Genomic DNA, 18,940 nt, shown 5'->3' with positions numbered 1-18,940 from the left:
ACAGTCTGCAGTAATTCATAGACCATGTATGTGGATAGGATAAGCTTCATAGTGCAGACAAAACCTTAAACTTACATAACCTCATGTGTTATATCTGCATAATGAACACATGTTTCCAGATAATATTTCCTTACAGCTTTTGAAAAATGACAATTAAATATTTAGGCTAAATGGAGGTCATATTTTTATTATATACAAAAACTAAAGACTTGGCCTTGCTGTTCCAATAGTTTCGAAGGGGACGATGTTAAGCACATGCAAATACAAACTTTCCTCTGCTCTTAAAATTGTTCACTGTATGTCACATTTAAATACCTTCGTCCACTTTCTGCTCATTCCCAGTTTGCGTAGACACACACTTTGTCTCTGGAAGACAATAAGATAGATAACCAGTTTATTAGATAGTCAAAGCAAATACCTTAGGCATCAAAATATAGGCTCACCATCCAATTTATTAAGAACACATGGAACATGATTAGCTGATTGCATAAGGTGTACAAGTGCTCCAAATAAAGTAGATGATGAGTGTAACTCAGAGAGAGTTGGGAATTACCTTTGTTAAACTTCCCTTGCATCTTTGCAAGTTTCACCTGTAGCGAATAAAAAAACAAACATCAACTACCACATATAACACAAATGCGTTTAGTTCTACTTGGTCACTTATCACTAAAGGTACATCTTTAAATTACATCCTGATTTTTAACAAAAATGTTACCTCCATTCTGCATAGGGTTTTCTCGATGCCACTGATTTTGCACCTCAGCCTTTGGAGTTTTTTCTCATGTTTGGTTTTGTTGCCTGTAAAATAATTGATACAATGACATAAAAAAAGCTTCATGGTTCATCATGATGTAACACAATCATATAATGTCTTTGTACTTTCTTACACAATGCAAATGTATACACACCTTTAGGTGCCAGAAGCTGTTTTTGGAGACCTCTGTGACAAAAGGGAGAAATACATAATTGCTTCATTACAAAATACATGTACAGTATTCACATGCTGTTTATTGATTGTTGATTTAACTGAAAGATTGACTTGAAAAGAAACTGAACAAAAATAGATTGCATAGACAATTCTACAGTACATAAGAATATTAAACACAGAGGAAAATGCAATAAAAAGAATCAGTGATGGTTGACGTAAAGAAATAACCATAAAAGGTTACTGTAATGAACCTCTCTAAACTTACCCCCTTTTGGAGTTTCATCTGTGTATGTACAGAATCCATAATACAACTCTCTTGGTAAGCTGTTACTATAGAAACTACAATTACATATTAATTTCCTTTACAATTGGACTCCATTAAAATAAATGAACACGTTGTAACTCGTCAGAATAATTCAATTGAAATGTGATATTGACAATAAGCACAGAAAAACCCTACAAATAGCATTTGCTGGTGTTCTTCATCTTTGATCTCAGTGAGTGGACGTTGTCCAGTCGCTTGCAGAGAGTCTCTGTATGTGGGTAAAGAGAAAACAGTCTTAAACTCTATTATTAAGCATCATATCATATCACATTTCAATTTCTTTATTAATTGTTTCAGGTGCTGAAGCCTGAAAGGTCTTGATCATTTTTTACAGTGTATTTCTCTTTTTTATATCCCATATCAACCTTAACATCAACGTAATGTGATCAAAGTCAATGTACAGAGAAAAACAGATGTTTTTTTTGTCTACATGATTCCATGACAGAAACCATGGCCAATTGGGGCTTAGTTCTAGGAACCATTGAAGCTTCAGAGTCAGGAGCCAGGAGCAAGCTGCAAATATCAAATATTCTGACACATTACAAGAAAATTAATCCTAATTTATTTATTTTACGACAGCATAGTAATGTTCTCCCAGCACTCACAGCAACCTGTTTAAACATCTTGAAGCGAACGGGAGCAAAAATATGAAGAGTTGGTTCAGTAAATATGACAAAAACAAATCTGTGATTTTTACTTCACTCTGCTGGTTAAAGTTATTTTATTTTACTATTTAGTATGTAGTTTGTAGTATGTAGTATGTTTAGCATGTAGTACTATGTAGTTTGTAATACTAGAAAAAAAAAAATGTTAATTGGGTGAACCATCTGCATACTAAAGTGGGGACACTTGGGGGCAGAACTCGTGTAATGGATGAGGTGTTTTCAATGTCTTCTTTAAAAGGCTATGGCTGTTGTGTTATTATATTAATTACTTAATGTGTGTGTGTGTGTGGGGGGGGGGTAATCACCACATTTCAATTTCATTACATACATTTTGATTTTCGTTTTTCTTTCCTTTTAAACGATTTTTTCACACGATTAAACAAATAAGAACGGGCTTTCTAAAATGTCTAATAAGGTCTTTGTTTAAACTCGTGATCACTGTTCGATTTAAAGATCGGTTTCATGAGTTAAACTTTAGCTTATATCGCGTCGGATTTATTTATTTATTTTTTTGAAAGTTTGGAGAAAGAGACTTACCGTGTATTTCTCCTTTCGAAGCTGGAAAAAGGATGAATTGCTTCAAAAAAGTTGAGTAAAAGCGTTTTAATAAAGTTTTGAAAAAGAGCGGTGTGTGTTCAAGAGCGGTCCAGAGTGTGTTTGTTTGTGTTTGTGTTTGTGTTTGTGTTTAAAAAAGGACGCTGCGGTGTCCATGGTACTGAATCTCTAAATCACGTGACACACGAGAAGGTCACTCTGTTAGTAATAAACACAGTGACCCATTTAAATGTAACCTCAGATACTACAGAAAACAGAACATATCAATAAATATAAATAAAACAAATTAACATCTCACGCTGTCCTTATCCCTAAGTAGAGGGACGTTTCCCACTTAGTATTTAGAAGCAGGGTTTAACACTGATTTATTTATTATTTTAGTGTGAAATTTTCTCCGTGAACAATTACCAAACAGACGGCATTACTGTTACTATTTATCTAAACGCACAGCTGTTCATTTCTGTGCTCATTTCTTTGCACTGGTAAGCAGACCGTAATAACAGAGGACTTTACAATAGGTTCATGGCCAGCAGGGTAACTGTATGTGTGGGCTGGTGGTATATTGCTCTTGCTGTTAGTGATAGCCTGTGGTCACACTGTGTGTGTGTGTGTGTGTGTGTGTGTGTGTGTGTGTGTGTGTGTGTGTGTGTGTGTAAATAATCATTCATTCATTCATCTTCTACCGCTTATCCGAACTACCTCGGGTCACGGGGAGCCTGTGCCTATCTCAGGCGTCATTGGGCATCAAGGCAGGATGTAAATAATCACAACATATCAATTTCATTACATACATTTTTATTTTCGTTTTTCTTTCCTTTTAAACGATTTTTTCACACGATTAAACAAATAAGAACGGGCTTTCTAAAATGTCTAATAAGGTCTTTGTTTAAACTCGTGATCACTGTTCGATTTAAAGATCGGTTTCATGAGTTAAACTTTAGCTTATATCGCGTCGGATTTATTTTATTTTTTTTTTTTGAAAGTTTGGAGAAAGAGACTTACCGTGTATTTCTCCTTTCGAAGCTGGAAAAAGGATGAATTGCTTCAAAAAAGTTGAGTAAAAGCGTTTTAATAAAGTTTTGAAAAAGAGCGGTGTGTGTTCAAGAGCGGTTCAGAGTGTGTTTGTTTGTGTTTGTGTTTGTGTTTGTGTTTAAAAAAAGGACGCTGCGGTGTCCATGGTACTGAATCTCTAAATCACGTGACACACGAGAAGGTCACTCTGTTAGTAATAAACACAGTGACCCATTTAAATGTAACCTCAGATACTACAGAAAAGGATTTAGGATTTAGAAGCAGGGTTTAACACTGATTTATTATTTATAATAAATAATAACACTGATTTATTATTATCATTTATTATTTTAGTGTGAAATTTTCTCCGTGAACAATAACCAAACAGACGGCATTACTGTTACTATTTATCTAAACGCACAGCTGTTCATTTCTGTGCTCATTTCTTTGCATTGGTAAGCAGACAGTAATAACGAAGGAATTTACAATAGGTTCATGGCCAGCAGGATACTACCGGTAAAAACGAGGGATAAAAGTTGATGCAATGTTCTTAATTATACATCACATTTATTTAGCAAGTTTTACAGTAGGTTATAGCTTTGCAATGAAATGATGATAATAAGACAAATAATAATAATGCAGTATTTTATACAAAAAATACTACTACTACTACTACTACTACTACTACTACTACTAACAATAATAATAATAATAATAATAATAATAATAATAATAATAATAATAATAATATATTCTGGTTTACTCATGAGGGAATGAATTTACTTTAAGTAGATTCAAAAATTCTTACATGGAATACATTCCTAGGTGGAATACAGATGCACACACAGTCTTACCTGTTCTCAAACCAAGGAGCTAGTATAAGTGTGGAAGGGAGAACAAGCAACAAACAAACAACAGACTAACATGCTAACAGCAAACCAAGTGACCAGTGTGCTGCTTTTAAACTGATAGTTCACCTCTTTTGTTCTCTTTTGACTCACCAATTAATAGTGATTATAACAGGGTCATTAATCACTTGCAGGGAATAAAATTTCTGCTTGTTTTGATGTGACCATGTTCTTCATTTCATTTCTTTGTCACGTTGCACTCCAATTGTAGTGTTTCATAAGTATATCTGTCTTTACCTAATTTATAATATACATGAATTCATGGCCTTTTAAGAATAATACATATTACTGTTGATGGAATATATATATATTTTCAGTATTTTATAGACTGCAGAGCAGAGCCATGCTTTTCTCACAAGATGGAGCTATTTACATGTTTACAGAATCAACCATCATTTCTAGACCAATAATAAACTCGTTGTTGTTGTTTGGGTACATAAAGCCCAAATTAGCCACATCACTACAAACATATACTGTAGTAAAAATGCCATACATTATTCTATAACTTTTTAAATAATACACTGTTATTTATGAACTGGTCCTTAAAGCATCAATGTTTATGAGACATAAAAATATTTTTCTGAACAAAAACCAACCAATGTGAAGAATGTTATGAAAGATGTAAACAGCTTTGCTCTAACGGTTTATTTATTCATTTTAAAGGATTACTCAATGAAAGTCTAATTTATTGTGTTCTAAATAACAAAGTATTTGAGCTGTCTATTTTAATACCACTAATTCTGTATAAAAATAAATTTAACACACCCGTTTAAGGGTTAATTATAGTGGCCAGAAGGTTAACTCTCTACTTTGGTTGCTGTTGTTTATGTATGTTTGTGTCTGTTTTTACAGTTGACATCTTTTTTTTTTGTGCCTGGTCCTTCTGGGCCACCATATGTATTAAAAGTTATTAAAAGAACAGGATTTGTTTTTAGAAAGTCAATAAATAAATCACCAAAATTATGCTTTTAATACTAGATATTTACTATAATATTTATCATGACTATTATACATTGTCATGGATTTTTTCTGATGATGCTGAAGCCCCTAATACAGTGATATGACTTTAACAGTCATTAGATTTTTACAGAATAGAAAGATTCGTTTTAAATATTATATTATTCCTGTTACATTTTGTGTTAATGACATTTGATGCTCAATGTAAAGTCAAGATGTTTCAATAAGAGTCTACAGTCTGTCAGTAACATTAGTGACACTGTCATGTGATGCTGTGGCGGAGCTTCAAGAACCTTTATGATGTTTACAGATACAGAGAGAATATTTTCATTCAGCTAAAACCAGTCATCATGTTCACTGTTATATTCATGTGTCTGTGGCTTTCACTAGGTGATTTTAGAATTTCTGTTATTTCAAATATATTATGTGTTGAATTAGGGATTAATTTATTCTGTGTGTTAAGAAAAGGCAGAAAATGAGTCTTGCTTAAGTAGTTCTGGCTTTATTATGTAAAGGTTACAACATTATGTTTTCTTCTCTATAACACTTTTCACTCCTTGTACAGTTGTGGATGTCGTAGATGACGGTAATGATGTCACTCTGTCCTGTAGATACAAAAGCAGTGTTTCAGTAAACTACCTGCACTGGTACAGACAATATCCAACATTTAAACCTGAGTTCCTTCTTTATATTACTGAAAATGGAGGTCTACGTGCCAACCCTTCCCCAAGAACGTCTGCTAAAGTTAATAGAGATTATAAACAAGTGGATCTGAACTAACACACAGTTTTGTTATATTAAAGTTCTGCTGATTTTTACATGTCCTTTTTATGACAGTCTGTTTTCTTTTCTCAATATGCAAAAAGAAGTTTATATTACTGGTAAATGTTGAATTATTAAGATACAGTTCATCCCTTGATGCCAGTCTTTAACAGTTCTTCATGCACACACATTCACACACTCCTTCACCCCTAGACACAATTTGTAATTAAATTAAAAGTGCACTAAAGACAAGACATGACTCCACATATATAACACTGTACTATATAAAGTATCTAAGACCATTCACTCAGTCCAGCAATGAGGTAATGAGGAAATCTCCAGAACTAAGTAAAGAGTTTTATGCTTTGCAGGAGATAAAAATTAGACCTCACATGCTTTGTTACTTCTGTTGAGATGGAGTGTAAGTCTCTGTAATTTTCCACTGTAATGTGTGTGAGTTAAAGTGTTGTTGCTTCATATTATGTGTGTACTTTAATTAGTTTGTGTTACAGTTTTACACAGGAAACCTTCTCTCCACATAGCATTATCTCTAGAAATGGTATGACCACTACAGACCATTTCCTGGTAAGTGACTATAACTGACTTATTTATTAGTGCAACATTTGCTTTCTGCTCTTTTGCACAGAGTTCAGTGTGAGAAAGTTCAGTTCAATTCAGTTTTAACACTGAACACTGTTACAAACAAAATGTTTCTTATTAGATGTAGTTTCTTCACAGTTTTTTTATACTTCATTTTAACCAGTGTTTTTTTAATCTATTCAGGCATACACACAACTGCATGTTACTTTGGTGCACGTAAACTAATGTCCTTTTACACAACATTCCCTCAGGCGTATTTGACTTGATTATACCACTTTTTTTGTATGTGATTATACAGAATTATACATACATATCTAGAACTGATGTTGGCAGGTCATTTATATAAGACATTATTTTACTTTTTTAAATGTTTCTCTGCAACAGTGAATGTAGATAGAAATCATTTCTATAAAAGAGCTCTGAACTGACACTTTAGTTAAACAATGTTACTTATCAACCCTGTTATAACAGCTGTTATTAATATTTATAGTGTTTAAAAGTGATTCATATTATATTTCTATACAAACTTGTAATCAATATACTGCATATTCATATATAAACAATACAGATAAATACATTTAAAATTGATTTAAACACAGATTGTTAAACTGTTTATTAAGAGAAGCTCATAGTACAGAATAGATGTGCAAACCTGTGTGGTGAAGTGTTTAATAGAGAAATTATTTTATTTAAAAACTGTAAATGTATTCAGTCATGACCAGTGTTAACTGCTGTGTGTATTCACTCTATATTTTCATTTTCATTTAGATGTTTTACTTCATTGTGTAATGTTCAGCACATAAAACCTAAAACTAACTTCATCTCAGTCAATATTCCTTCACTAGCAGCAGCAGGTGTGGTGTTTGTGGTGTTTGTACGTAGTTACTGAGGTGACTTTATCGGTCACTTTACAGTAACTAGACATATTTAATTACTGTGACTGGATTTTACAGCTTTTACAGCTTTAACAACTATCAGACTGCATATGAGATTTAACGGTGTTAACAACCATCATACATAGCTGAAGTATTATGTTTCATGTGTATATCCACAGCTGTACACAATGGATATTAATAAATCCTACATCATTTCTGTTGCTCTACTTGTGCTTATTTACATTAACACTAGTTAAAGAAATGACCAAATATTCTTAACAACTTACTCATTAAGCTGCTTATGTTACTGTTTGCTGTAGACAGAACAGAATGTCTAAAAAGAGAAGCTAATTTCAGTAAAAAGTTACTGCACTTCTTAAAAACACGTGTTAACTGTCAACGTTGTGAGCATCAAAATCACTATTTACTCAATAACACAAATTACCTGTAATTTTACTTTTCTACCACTAGAGGTCTCTGCATACACATGGTCAGGAGTGTGCGTAACTATACACACATTCCCAAGCACAGGAACTTTATATATTACATTCTATACATAGATATGCACAAATTAAACAAAACTACACACACAAGATTAATACAATACATGAGACTGCAGGTCTGTTGAAGACAGGAATGGTGCTGATAATTCTTTTCAACATTTTAAATAATGTTTGTTGAAGATTCAGAAAAATGTGAAAATATTAGGAGAATAAACACAAATCATAAACTGCAACAAATTATTAATCAGTATTTTTTTTAGGAATTATTGGATTATTAACAGAGTTAATTTAATCAATGTAAATGAGGTCAGAAGTGACATGAGAAGTAAATTCTAGGCTGAGGGACTGATGTGAGAATTGACATGACTACACCTCAGTAGGTGGAGCTAGATGTGGTGAGATACAGTTTAGACAGAGATACTGACATTTATATCTACTGCAAGAGACACACAGAGCAATCATGTTATTCTTCTTTTTATTGATAGTTGTCAAACATATTGGTAAGCAGGGGCGGTTCTAGGTTCTAGGTTTTAGGGTGGCTCCAGCCCCCTGTCTGTGATCTCAGCCTCCCTAAAACTATTAGTATAATTTTTTACTTTAAAAAATAAAAAATAAAAATTACATTAAAAGGCTGGACATTTCTGGGAAAGAAAATTATTTATCAGTTTGATCCATGAGCGAATTTTTTTACTTTGCTTTTAAAACATTGATCAGAGTTACAATGAAAAAGTGTCAGTTTTTTTGTAGTCATATAATATATAATATAAAACTCTTCTTGTTTTAAATTCTCACTGAGGGCTAAACCCCCCTAAAGATGAAATCCTAGAACCGCCCCTGTTGGTAAGTCATTTACAGTGGTGTGAAAAAATGTTGGCCGCCTTCTTGATTTTTTATTTTTGCACGTTTGTTGCACTTTAATGTTTCAGATCATCAAACAAATATAAATATTAGTAAAAGATAACACAAGTAGACACAACATGCAGTTTTTAAATGAAGGTTTTTATTATTAAGAGAAAACAATCCAAACCCACATGGCCTTGTGTGAAAGTGTTTGTTCCCCTGTTAAAACATAACTGTGGTTTATCACACCTGAGTTTAATTACTCTAGCCACACCCAGGCCTGATTACTACCACATTTACATTTACATTTACATTTACAGCATTTGGCAGACGCCCTTATCCAGAGCGACGTACATAAGTGCTTAAATCTCTAACATTGAATACATTAATGCTGGATCACTAAGTTACATACTTAAGATACCATGAGTTTAAAACATCTGTTCAAAGTTACAATGAAAGTGTCAAAGGTGTGTTTTTTTTTTTTTTTTTTTTTTTTAAATGCAAAAGATAATGAAAGTGCTAGTTGAAGTGTTTCCTGAATAAGTAGGTCTTCAACCGCCGCTTGAAAATAGCCAGTGACTCAGCTGTCCGGACCTCTAGGGGAAGTTCGTTCCACCACCTTGGTGCCAGTACAGAGAAGAGTCTTGTAGTATGCTTGCCTCTTACCCTGAGAGATGGTGGAACCAGTCGAGCAGTGCTGGTAGATCGGAGGGTGCGGGGTGCAGTGCGAGGAGTGATGAGGGCTTTGAGGTAAGAGGGAGCTGGTCCATTTTTGGCTTTGTAGGCCAGCATCAGTGTTTTGAATCTGATGCGTGCAGCTACCGGAAGCCAGTGGAGGGATCGCAGCAGCGGGGTGGTATGAGAGAACTTTGGCAGGTTGAAAACAAGCCGGGCAGCTGCATTTTGGATCATTTGCAGAGGACGGATTGCGTTCATAGGTAGACCTGCCAGCAGTGCATTGCAGTAATCCAGTCTAGAAATGACAAGAGACTGAACAAGTACCTGAGCAGCCTGTGTGGACAGAAATGGTCGAATCCTTCTAATGTTGTAGAGAAGAAACCGACATGAGCGAGTCACATTAGCAACATGAGAGGAAAAGGACAGTTGATTGTCCATGGTTACCCCAAGGTTGCGAGCTGTGGCTGAAGGGGAGATCAGATCGTTGTGCAAGGATATAGCAAGATCATGACCTGGGGATGAATCACCTGGGATGAAGAGCAGCTGTTCACAATCTGTTCACAATCAAGAAATAAATAAGACCTGACTGACAAAGTGATCAAAAGTAGACCAAAAGGTCCTCAAAAGCTACACATCATGCTGAAGAAATTCAGGAACAAATGAGAAAGAAAGTAAATGAGATCTATCAGAACCTTCCCAGGAGCGGCCGGCCGACCAAAATTACCCCAATAGGACAGTGCCAACTCATCCAAGATGTCACAAAAGAACCCACAACAACATCCAAAGAACTGCAGGCCTCACTTGCCTCAGTTATGGTCAGTGTTCATGACTCCACTATAAGAAAGAGACTGGGCAAAAATGGCAGAGTTCTTAAACGAAAACCGCTGCCGAGCAAAAGGAACATAAAGGCTTGTCTCAGATTTGCCAGAAAACATCTTGATGATCCCCGTCTTTTGGGAAAATACTCTGTGGACTCATGAGACAAAAGCTGAAAAAAGTAACATAAAGTAACTTTGGCATAAAAGTAACACTGCATTTCAGAAAAAGAACATCATACCAACAGTAAAATATGGTGGTGGTAGTGTGATGGTCTGGGGCTGTTTTGCTGCTTCAGGACCTGGAAGACTTGCTGTGATAAATGGAACCATGAATTCTGCTGTGTACCAAAAAATCCTGAAGGACAATGTGTGGCCATCTGTTTGTGACCTCAAGCTGAAGCGAACTTGGGTTCTGCAGCAGGACAACAATCCAAAACACACCAGAAAGTCCACCTCTGAATGGCTGAAGAAAAACAAAATGAAGACTTTGGAGTGGCCTAGTCAAAGTCCTGACCTGAATCCTACTGAGATGCTGTGCATGACCTTAAAAAAGCGTTTCATGCTCAAACCCTCCAATGTGGCTGAATTACAACAATTCTGCAAAGATGAATGGACCAAAATTCCTCCACAGTGCTGTAACAGACTCATTGCAAGTTATTGCAAACACTTGAATGCAGTTCTTGCTGCTAAGGGTGGCCCAACCAGTTATTAGGTTTAGGGGGCAAACACAGGGCCATGTAGGTTTGGATTTTGTTTTCCCTTAATAATAAAAATCTTCATTTAAAAACTGCATGTTGTGTTTAATTGTTATCTTTGACTAATATTTATATTTGTTTGATGATTTTAAACATTGAAGTGTGACAGACATGCAAAAAAATTAAAAATCAGGAAGGGAGCCAACACTTTTTCACACCACTGTATTAGCAACATGTTGATTAAAATTATTTAGTATGTTTTAATACCCAATGTAAGGAATAATACCTGTTTGGCATCAATGCGAGAAGCAGGAGATTCCAAATAAATGGTGACAGGTCCATCATTCTGAATGTGTACTTGCATGTAGGCACCAAACTGGCCATCTACAACAAAATAATCGGTATGTGATCTCCTTTAGCCTCAATTCAATTGGAATACAAAAGATTATTTCCATGCAACTTATATTATGCTGATGATCAATTAAAATTGAAGAAAAATATTTACTGGGTGATTTATTACTTCTCACTTTTGATAAGTTCTGGTTTGTATGCCATCCTCAACTGCTCCAGAATGTTGTGGTAGAAGGGCTGAGCAAGATCAGCGGGCATTGCTAAATGGAAGTCAGGCTTGTTTCCTTTGAGAGTACACTGCAGTGTGAACTGGCTCACACACAACACTTCAAAGCCTTTGTCCATTACATTGCGGTTCCATGTGCAGCCATTCTCATCCTCAAATAAACGCAGATTCAGGATCTTGCGAACTCTGATAACATACCAAGACATACAAAGATTACATACATACATACATACATACATACATACATACATACATACATACAGCCATGGCCAAAAGTTTTGACAATGACAAATATTAATTTTCACAAAGTCTGCTGCTTAAGTGTTTTTAGATCTTTTTGTCAATTGTTACTATGGTTTACTGAAGTATAATTACAAGCATTTCATAAGTGTCAAACGCTTTTAATGACAATCACATTAGACTTATGCACAGAGTAAATATTTGCAGTATTGGCTCTTCTTTGTTAAGACCTCTGAAATTCACCCTGACATGCTGTCAATTAACTTCTGGGCCATATCCTGATGCCAGGCCATTCTTGCACAATCAATGCTTGGAGTGCTTCAGATGCTTCAGAATGTGTGGGTTTTATTTGTCTACCCACCTCTTGAGGATTGACCACAAGGTCTCAATGGGATTATGGTATGGGGAGTTTCCTGGCCATGTACCCAAATTTTCAATGTTTTGTTCCCCAAGCCACTTAGTTATTACTTTTGCCTTATGGCAAGGTGCTCCATCATGATGAAAAGGCATTGTTCATCACCAAACTGTTCTTGGATGATCAGGAGAAGTTGTCTCTGAAGATGTTTTTGTACCATTTTTTATTCATGTTCTTTAGTTCACTTCCTTGTGACAAACTCAAACAAGTGGAAAGTGGATTTATCAGAGAAAATGTTGTTACCCCAGTCCTCATCAGTCTAATCTGTGTGGATTACTTTTCTCAGGCTTCCACTTACACCGAGCAGATCGTGTAACGGAGCTATCGGGTAAAATAAAAGGCAACGGTATCTGCTTTAACATTATTGAGCGTTGATATACAGATGTCACAGTGCTGAATAAATACTGCAGCCTAAACTTGTAATAACTGCTCATATACTGTAAACCCTTTTATTCACCGTGTGAATTTGCCTCATTCATTTTGACCGGAGTTTACATCCCACCGCAGACCAACGTGAGTGATGCACTGCAAAACCTGGCAAACCAAATATCTGGCTTGGATATTTGGCAAACCAAATATCCGGGTTTTTTCTTATCCTTGGAGACTTTAACAAAGCAAAACTAACATTTGAACTTCCAAGATATACACAGCATATTAGCATAAATACACCGGATCTTTGGGCAGCCTTAGGGAACTCCGATCACTGCTTGGTTCATCTTATTCCAACATACAGGCAGGCTGTATATATCTTTGAGGCTGGAACTGACAGCCTGGATGAACTGACTGACACTGTGACACCTTACAGTACATCAGTTTTTGTGAAGACGTGTGTGTGCCATCCAAAACCTTCTGCAAATTCTGTAACAAGCCATGGTTCCCAGCCAAACTGAAAAAACTTCAACGTGCCAAGGAAGATGCCTACAGAGGGCAGGACAAAACTCTGTATAAGCAGGCCAGGAACCTACTGACAACAGAGTTCAAAATAGCCAAAAGAAGCTACTCTGCAAAGCTGTTTTTCAGCTTTTTTTCAGGTTTTCAGCTAACAATCCTGCAACAGTGTGGAAAGGCCTGCAAGACATCACAAACTACAGAAGACCTTTGAACAGCTGAACCAATGTTGACTGGATCGTCCACTGTCCTGTTTGCCTACCGAGCAAACAGAACAGTGGACAATCTAGTCAACACTGGGCTGCACTAGATTCTGCAACATCTTGACTGCCCAGGGACATACGCACGGATTCTCTTTGTTGACTTCAGTTCGGCTTAAATACAATAATTCCAGAAATTCTCCATTCCAAACTCATAAAACTCACTATACCCCCTGTCATCTGTCAGTTGATCACCAGCTTCCTGACAGGCAGGAAACAACAGGTGAGACTGGGAGGTGTTAACTCCAGCATTTGGACAATCAGCACTGGCGCTCCACAGGGATGGGTCCTCTCCCCACTGCTATTCTCCTGAGATTTGCAGGGTCTGCATACTGGCAGGAGGTGAAGCGGCTGGTGCTATGGTGCAGTCAGAACAGCCTAGAGCTAAACTCCCTCAAAACTGTGGAGATGATAGTTGACTTTATGAAAGACCCCTCAACACTACTCCCCCTCACAATATACAACAGCCCGGTGTCACCTAAAATGGGAGTGCAATATAAACTCTATCATCAAAAAGGCCCAGCAGAGGATTTCTACGTCATTTAAGGAAGTACAGTCTGCCACAGGAGCTGTTGATGCTGTTCTACACTGCAGTCATTGAATCTGTCCCATCACCATCTGGTTTGGAGCAGCAATAAAACAGGACAGGAACCTACTGCAGTACAGTTAAAACAACAGAAAAAAATAACTTGCGCCCCCCTGCCCACTCCCCAGGACTTGTACGATACAAGAACCAGAAACCCATTCAGGTAAAATCACTTCTGACCTTTCACACCCCGGACACAACCTCTTTCAGCTCCTCCCTTCTAGCTGGAGCTACAGAGCTTTGTTTAACAAAACTGCCAGACACAGGAACAGGTTTCTTTCCCCAGACAATCACCCTGATTAACAACTCACCATAATTATATTCCCTGCTTCATATCTATAAGTACTGCATTATCAGAACTGTCAGTCATCACATCATCTGTATACGTTACACACACTACTGCTGCTATATATTGCACAAAAAGCATAATATTGCACAATACTGTTACTTTCACTACCATGCACTTCTCACACTTTATGTACATAACTGATCAGTCATATATTCTGTATTCATATTTAATACTTGTAGTGTCTATATTGTCTCACATCGTCTGTATTGTCTTTTATAGTCTGTTTTGTCTTGTCTTGTATATCCCAAGCTAAATGTATAGTATAGTGTTATTTATGTCTGTTCTTTTGAGAGTCACAAACAGCTGGAACAAAATTTCTTTGTGTGTGTCAACACACTTAGCCAATAAACCTGATTCTGACTCTGATTGAAGTTCCTGATGATCCGATAAATAGTTGATTTTGGTGAAATCTTACTAGAAGCAATATCCTTGCACATGTTTCCTTTCAGGTAACCATGGTTAACAGAGGAAGAGCAATGATTTTAAGCACCACCCTCCTTTCAAAGCTTCCAGTCTGTTATTCTAACTTAATCAGCATGACAGAGTGACCACTCTCAACTGTGTTAACAAGAGAATGTCTCATGTTTTGTTTTTTGTTTTTTAATGCAGACTTTGTGAAAATTAATATTTGTGTCATTCTCAAAACCTTTGGCCCTGGCTATACATACATACATACATACACTCACATACGTGTACTGTATGTGTGTGTGTGTGCGCGCATGCGTGCGTGCGTGTTTAAAAGCACTTTTTTTTTGATAAGGACATCTGCCAAATGTCATAAATGTAAATGTATTTAAACCTTGGATATTTAGTTTGGTTTGCATTTAATTGTTCTTAATTGAACTGAGAGGTATGGCCATGTTGAGATCCAAAGAGCTCTCTGGGGCCTTCAGAAAGAAGATTGTTGATGCTTAAGGGAAATAAAAAGATCTCCAAAGAATTTGTTATCAACCATTCTCTGTCTGAAAATCATTTGCAAGTGGAGAACATTTAAAACAACTGCCAACATGACCAGGTCAGGCCATCCAAGCAAATTCATCCCAACAGCAGACTGTGAGATGCTTAAAGAAGTCTCCAAAAACCTTAAAATATCATCACAGGACCTACAGCAAGCTCTTCCTATAGTTTATGTCAAAGTGCATGAATCTACAATCAGAACGAGACTGCACATCTTTAGAGGGGTGCAAGGAGGAAACCTGATGCTTTGATCAAAACTTTGATGCGAACTCTGTGGAGTGATGAAACAAAGATTGGGTTATTTGGTCATAACAAGGGTATGCAGCACCTTATTCCAAAATGATCTGGCTTGTCCAAATGTGCGTTCGCATACCTCAAGCTACTCTGTTTGTGGTGTGTGTGCAGAAAAGTCTTCTTTTGCATTACTCTCTCATACAGCTTCACCTTGTGCAAAGTGCGCTGAATTGTTGATCGATGCACAGTGACACCATCTGCAGCAAGTTGATGTTGTAGGTCTTTGGAGGTGGTCTGTGGGCTGTTTCTGACCGTTCCCTTTGCCTTTGCCTCTCCAATATTTTACGTGGCCTGCCACTTCTGGCCTTAACAAGAACTGTGCCTGTGGTCTTCCATTTCCTCACTATGTTCCTCACAGTGGACACTGACAGCTTATATCTCTGCGATAATTTTTTGTAACTTTCCCCTAAACCATAATGTTTAACAATCTTTGTTTTCAGGTCATTTGAGAGTTGTTTTGTGGCCTCCATGTTGCCACATGACTCAGAGGAGGTCAAAGAGAACAACAACTTGCAATTGGCCACCTTAAATACCTTTTCTCATGATTGGATGCACCTGTCTATGAAGTTCAAGGCTTAATGAGCTCACCAAACATATTGTGTGTTCCAATTAATCAGTGCTAAGTATTTACAGGTACTCAAATCAACAAAATGGCAAGGGGTGCCCAAATTTATGCACCTGTTTACTTTCGTTTTGATGCATATTGCACATTTTCTTTTAATCCAATAAACCTCATTTCACTACTGAAATATTACTGTGTCCTTCAGTTATTTGATGATTTAATATCTTATTAGAAAAAATTAAATGTTTTTCATTTATGGCTGAATATGTTCAACTTTTATCTGAGGAAGATTTTCACACATCAAAGTCAATAGCATACAGATTTATTCCCCATACAAATAGACAAGACAAAATAGAGGTGATAATAAATATATTTACAGGTTAATTAGATTTACAGATTTATTAAATATTAACACATTAGATTAAATGTTTATTAGATTTACAGATTTATTACATATTTACAGGTTAGATTAAATATTTACAGGTCACAGAGCTTAGTGATCTGTTTAATGCAGCTGGTGACAGCTGGAGGAACCGCCTGTTTCATCCCTTTTTGCCATGATGACAAAGCCTCCAGGGCATCTCTGGGGTTGCCGGGTGCCAGATCATGAGTTGCGTAGAACACTGAGAGCTGCACCTCCCAAGGCATATCTGCATACCCTTGTGTGTAGTTGGCAAAGTCTTTTATACCGTTGGTAAGATTCTGGACCATCCCAATCTCTTTTTCCTTAAGGCCCAGTTGGCCAAGTCGCCCTGTATGAGACGGCAAAGACCAAGAGTGAAAAACTGAAAAATCCAGAGGTAGCGTGTGATAATACCCAAAAAATTATTTCCAATAGACTTACCAAGTAGCCTGAAAAGTGCTGCTACACAGACGTCTCCAACTGTCGTTTGCTGAGATCTTTGCATCAGCCAAGTGCTCATGGTCTGCCAAATCTCCTGCCTGGTAAATTAGAAAAAGAGAGAAAAAACACCATGATGTGTGACTTTGTGGTGGTGGACATAGATCTTTTGGAAATTTGCAATATTTTAAATTTCACCCTGACTGAATTAAAACTCTTGATGTTTTGAGCATGCTGGTTTCAGAAAATAATAAACAAAGGGCTGGTATTGAACAGCTGTGTTACAGAAAAAACAGAACATGTAAACTCAAGTCAGAAAGAACAAAAATACCAATAGATAGGAATAAAGAAGGCCCACAGACAAACACTGTTATATTTGAACTTGTCTTTTTTGTAAATCACTTCAGATAAAATTGACTGTCGGATGTACTGTATGCAATACATCTGGAAAGTTGAGAACGGAGTATGTCATTTACAGTATGTGTTGCAGTTACCTTATAACATTTCTGAAGGTCCACATCCAGCCCTGTTGTGTGCACAGAAGATCCAGGCTGTAGATGTAGTCCCAGGCAGCAGGGCAGAGGTCCACACCATACCAGCTGTTCTTCCTGAAGGTCAGACTGCTGTCCTGGAAAAGAGCCTTCAGTGTGCTGGAGATGATTTGGTGGACATGACCTGGAGGCTTCTGAAAAAAACAAATAACAAATTCCAATAGTCATAAAATGTTTCCAATAATCTGGTGAGGACGGAAAGCCATCGACCAATCCAAGTGCAGATCCTTAAAATACAGAGGTATGGCTAAGAAACATTCTGCAATTTTACAATCTCTACTGATCAAAACTTATATAAGGAGGAGTCCTAGATGTACAAACCATGGAATTAGAAGCTGACACTCAAAATAACCACCAGGAGACACCATGATTTTTAAACAGATATAAAACGTACATGCACGTACACATAGTTAACAGGGAGTATAAATGAACTATTATATCTTATAAACTATTAAGTGCCACAGTTTTCTTCCTCAATAACAAGTCAGCCTAAAAAGACATTAACACTTAATGTATTTTGTATCTTTGTGTCTGGCTGTTAAGTGAAATGCAGTTTGACACATTATTTGCTGTTGTTTAACGTCACTGGAACACGCTACAAAAATAGCCTAAAGACTGATGTTCTAAATCAGCCGATTCTGAAGAAAATGACTCTTATTAGATGACTTGTTCATTTGGTTCGATTGAACTTCTAAGGAATTTGTCCCAGCACAGACACAGTAAAAAAAAAAAGATAAATTAAGAATGTCATAAAGTAAACAAATGTTAAAAAGATATTTGATGGCAGTTCTGAGTGTCATTTAAAAACAAAGAAACTGTGAAGGAGAGTCAATTAGATGGCTGTTTACCTCAAACCAGTGCAAGTAATCGCTGAGGTAGTCTGTTACGTCTCCCACTGCTTTCAGCTTGGTCACTTTGTGAATGGCTCGGCACAGTGAGCTGTCGTTGGAAAAAACGCTTGGCCATGCTGTCGCCATAACCAAAATCAGCTTTGGGGCTTCATGAAAGTCTGCAACGGAATACAAGGATGTCATAGGAATACAAATGTATATATAGAAAAACCAAGATACATTTGTTAGTCATTATATCATTGTCCTGAAGTCAATACATTATAATAAAAATTAAAATGTCAGTTCAAACTCACCCTCTTTCAAAAGCCTGTAGGCGAGGGCATGTGCCTTGTGATAGTCTCCAGTCTTCTGACACATGCCTACATAAACCCTACACAGAGTCTGCAGAAGTTCATGTTTCATAGCTGCTCCCTCTGCCTTGATCATGCACAAAATCGCTGTCATCAACT

General features: G+C 36.7%; 1 protein-coding gene and 1 long non-coding RNA gene across 2 annotated transcripts in view; both read right to left on the bottom strand.

Moving 5' to 3' along the window:
* Positions 1-318: 318 nt before the first annotated feature.
* Positions 319-779, bottom strand: LOC132844105 (uncharacterized). The gene is made up of 3 exons (XR_009648334.1): positions 716-779; positions 554-590; positions 319-366 (listed from the first exon to the last, which is right to left on the bottom strand). It is a non-coding gene; the product is annotated as an uncharacterized LOC132844105 (long non-coding RNA).
* Positions 780-5,831: 5,052 nt separating this feature from the next.
* Positions 5,832-18,940, bottom strand: part of dtd1 (D-aminoacyl-tRNA deacylase 1) — a 28,803-nt gene continuing 15,694 nt past the window's right edge. Inside the window, exons 3-5 of the mRNA XM_060868484.1 lie at positions 11,648-11,883; positions 11,407-11,504; positions 5,832-5,954 (exon numbers count right to left, since the gene is read on the bottom strand). Coding sequence (XP_060724467.1) covers positions 5,874-5,954; positions 11,407-11,504; positions 11,648-11,883 — 415 coding nt within the window. The 3' untranslated portion in view covers positions 5,832-5,873. The remainder of the gene's footprint in view (positions 5,955-11,406; positions 11,505-11,647; positions 11,884-18,940) is intronic.

Source organism: Tachysurus vachellii, chromosome 4 (genome assembly GCF_030014155.1).
Source record: "Tachysurus vachellii isolate PV-2020 chromosome 4, HZAU_Pvac_v1, whole genome shotgun sequence".
In the NCBI taxonomy this organism is placed as follows: Eukaryota; Metazoa; Chordata; class Actinopteri; order Siluriformes; family Bagridae; genus Tachysurus; species Tachysurus vachellii.
This window is presented reverse-complemented; position numbering and strand designations above follow the sequence as displayed.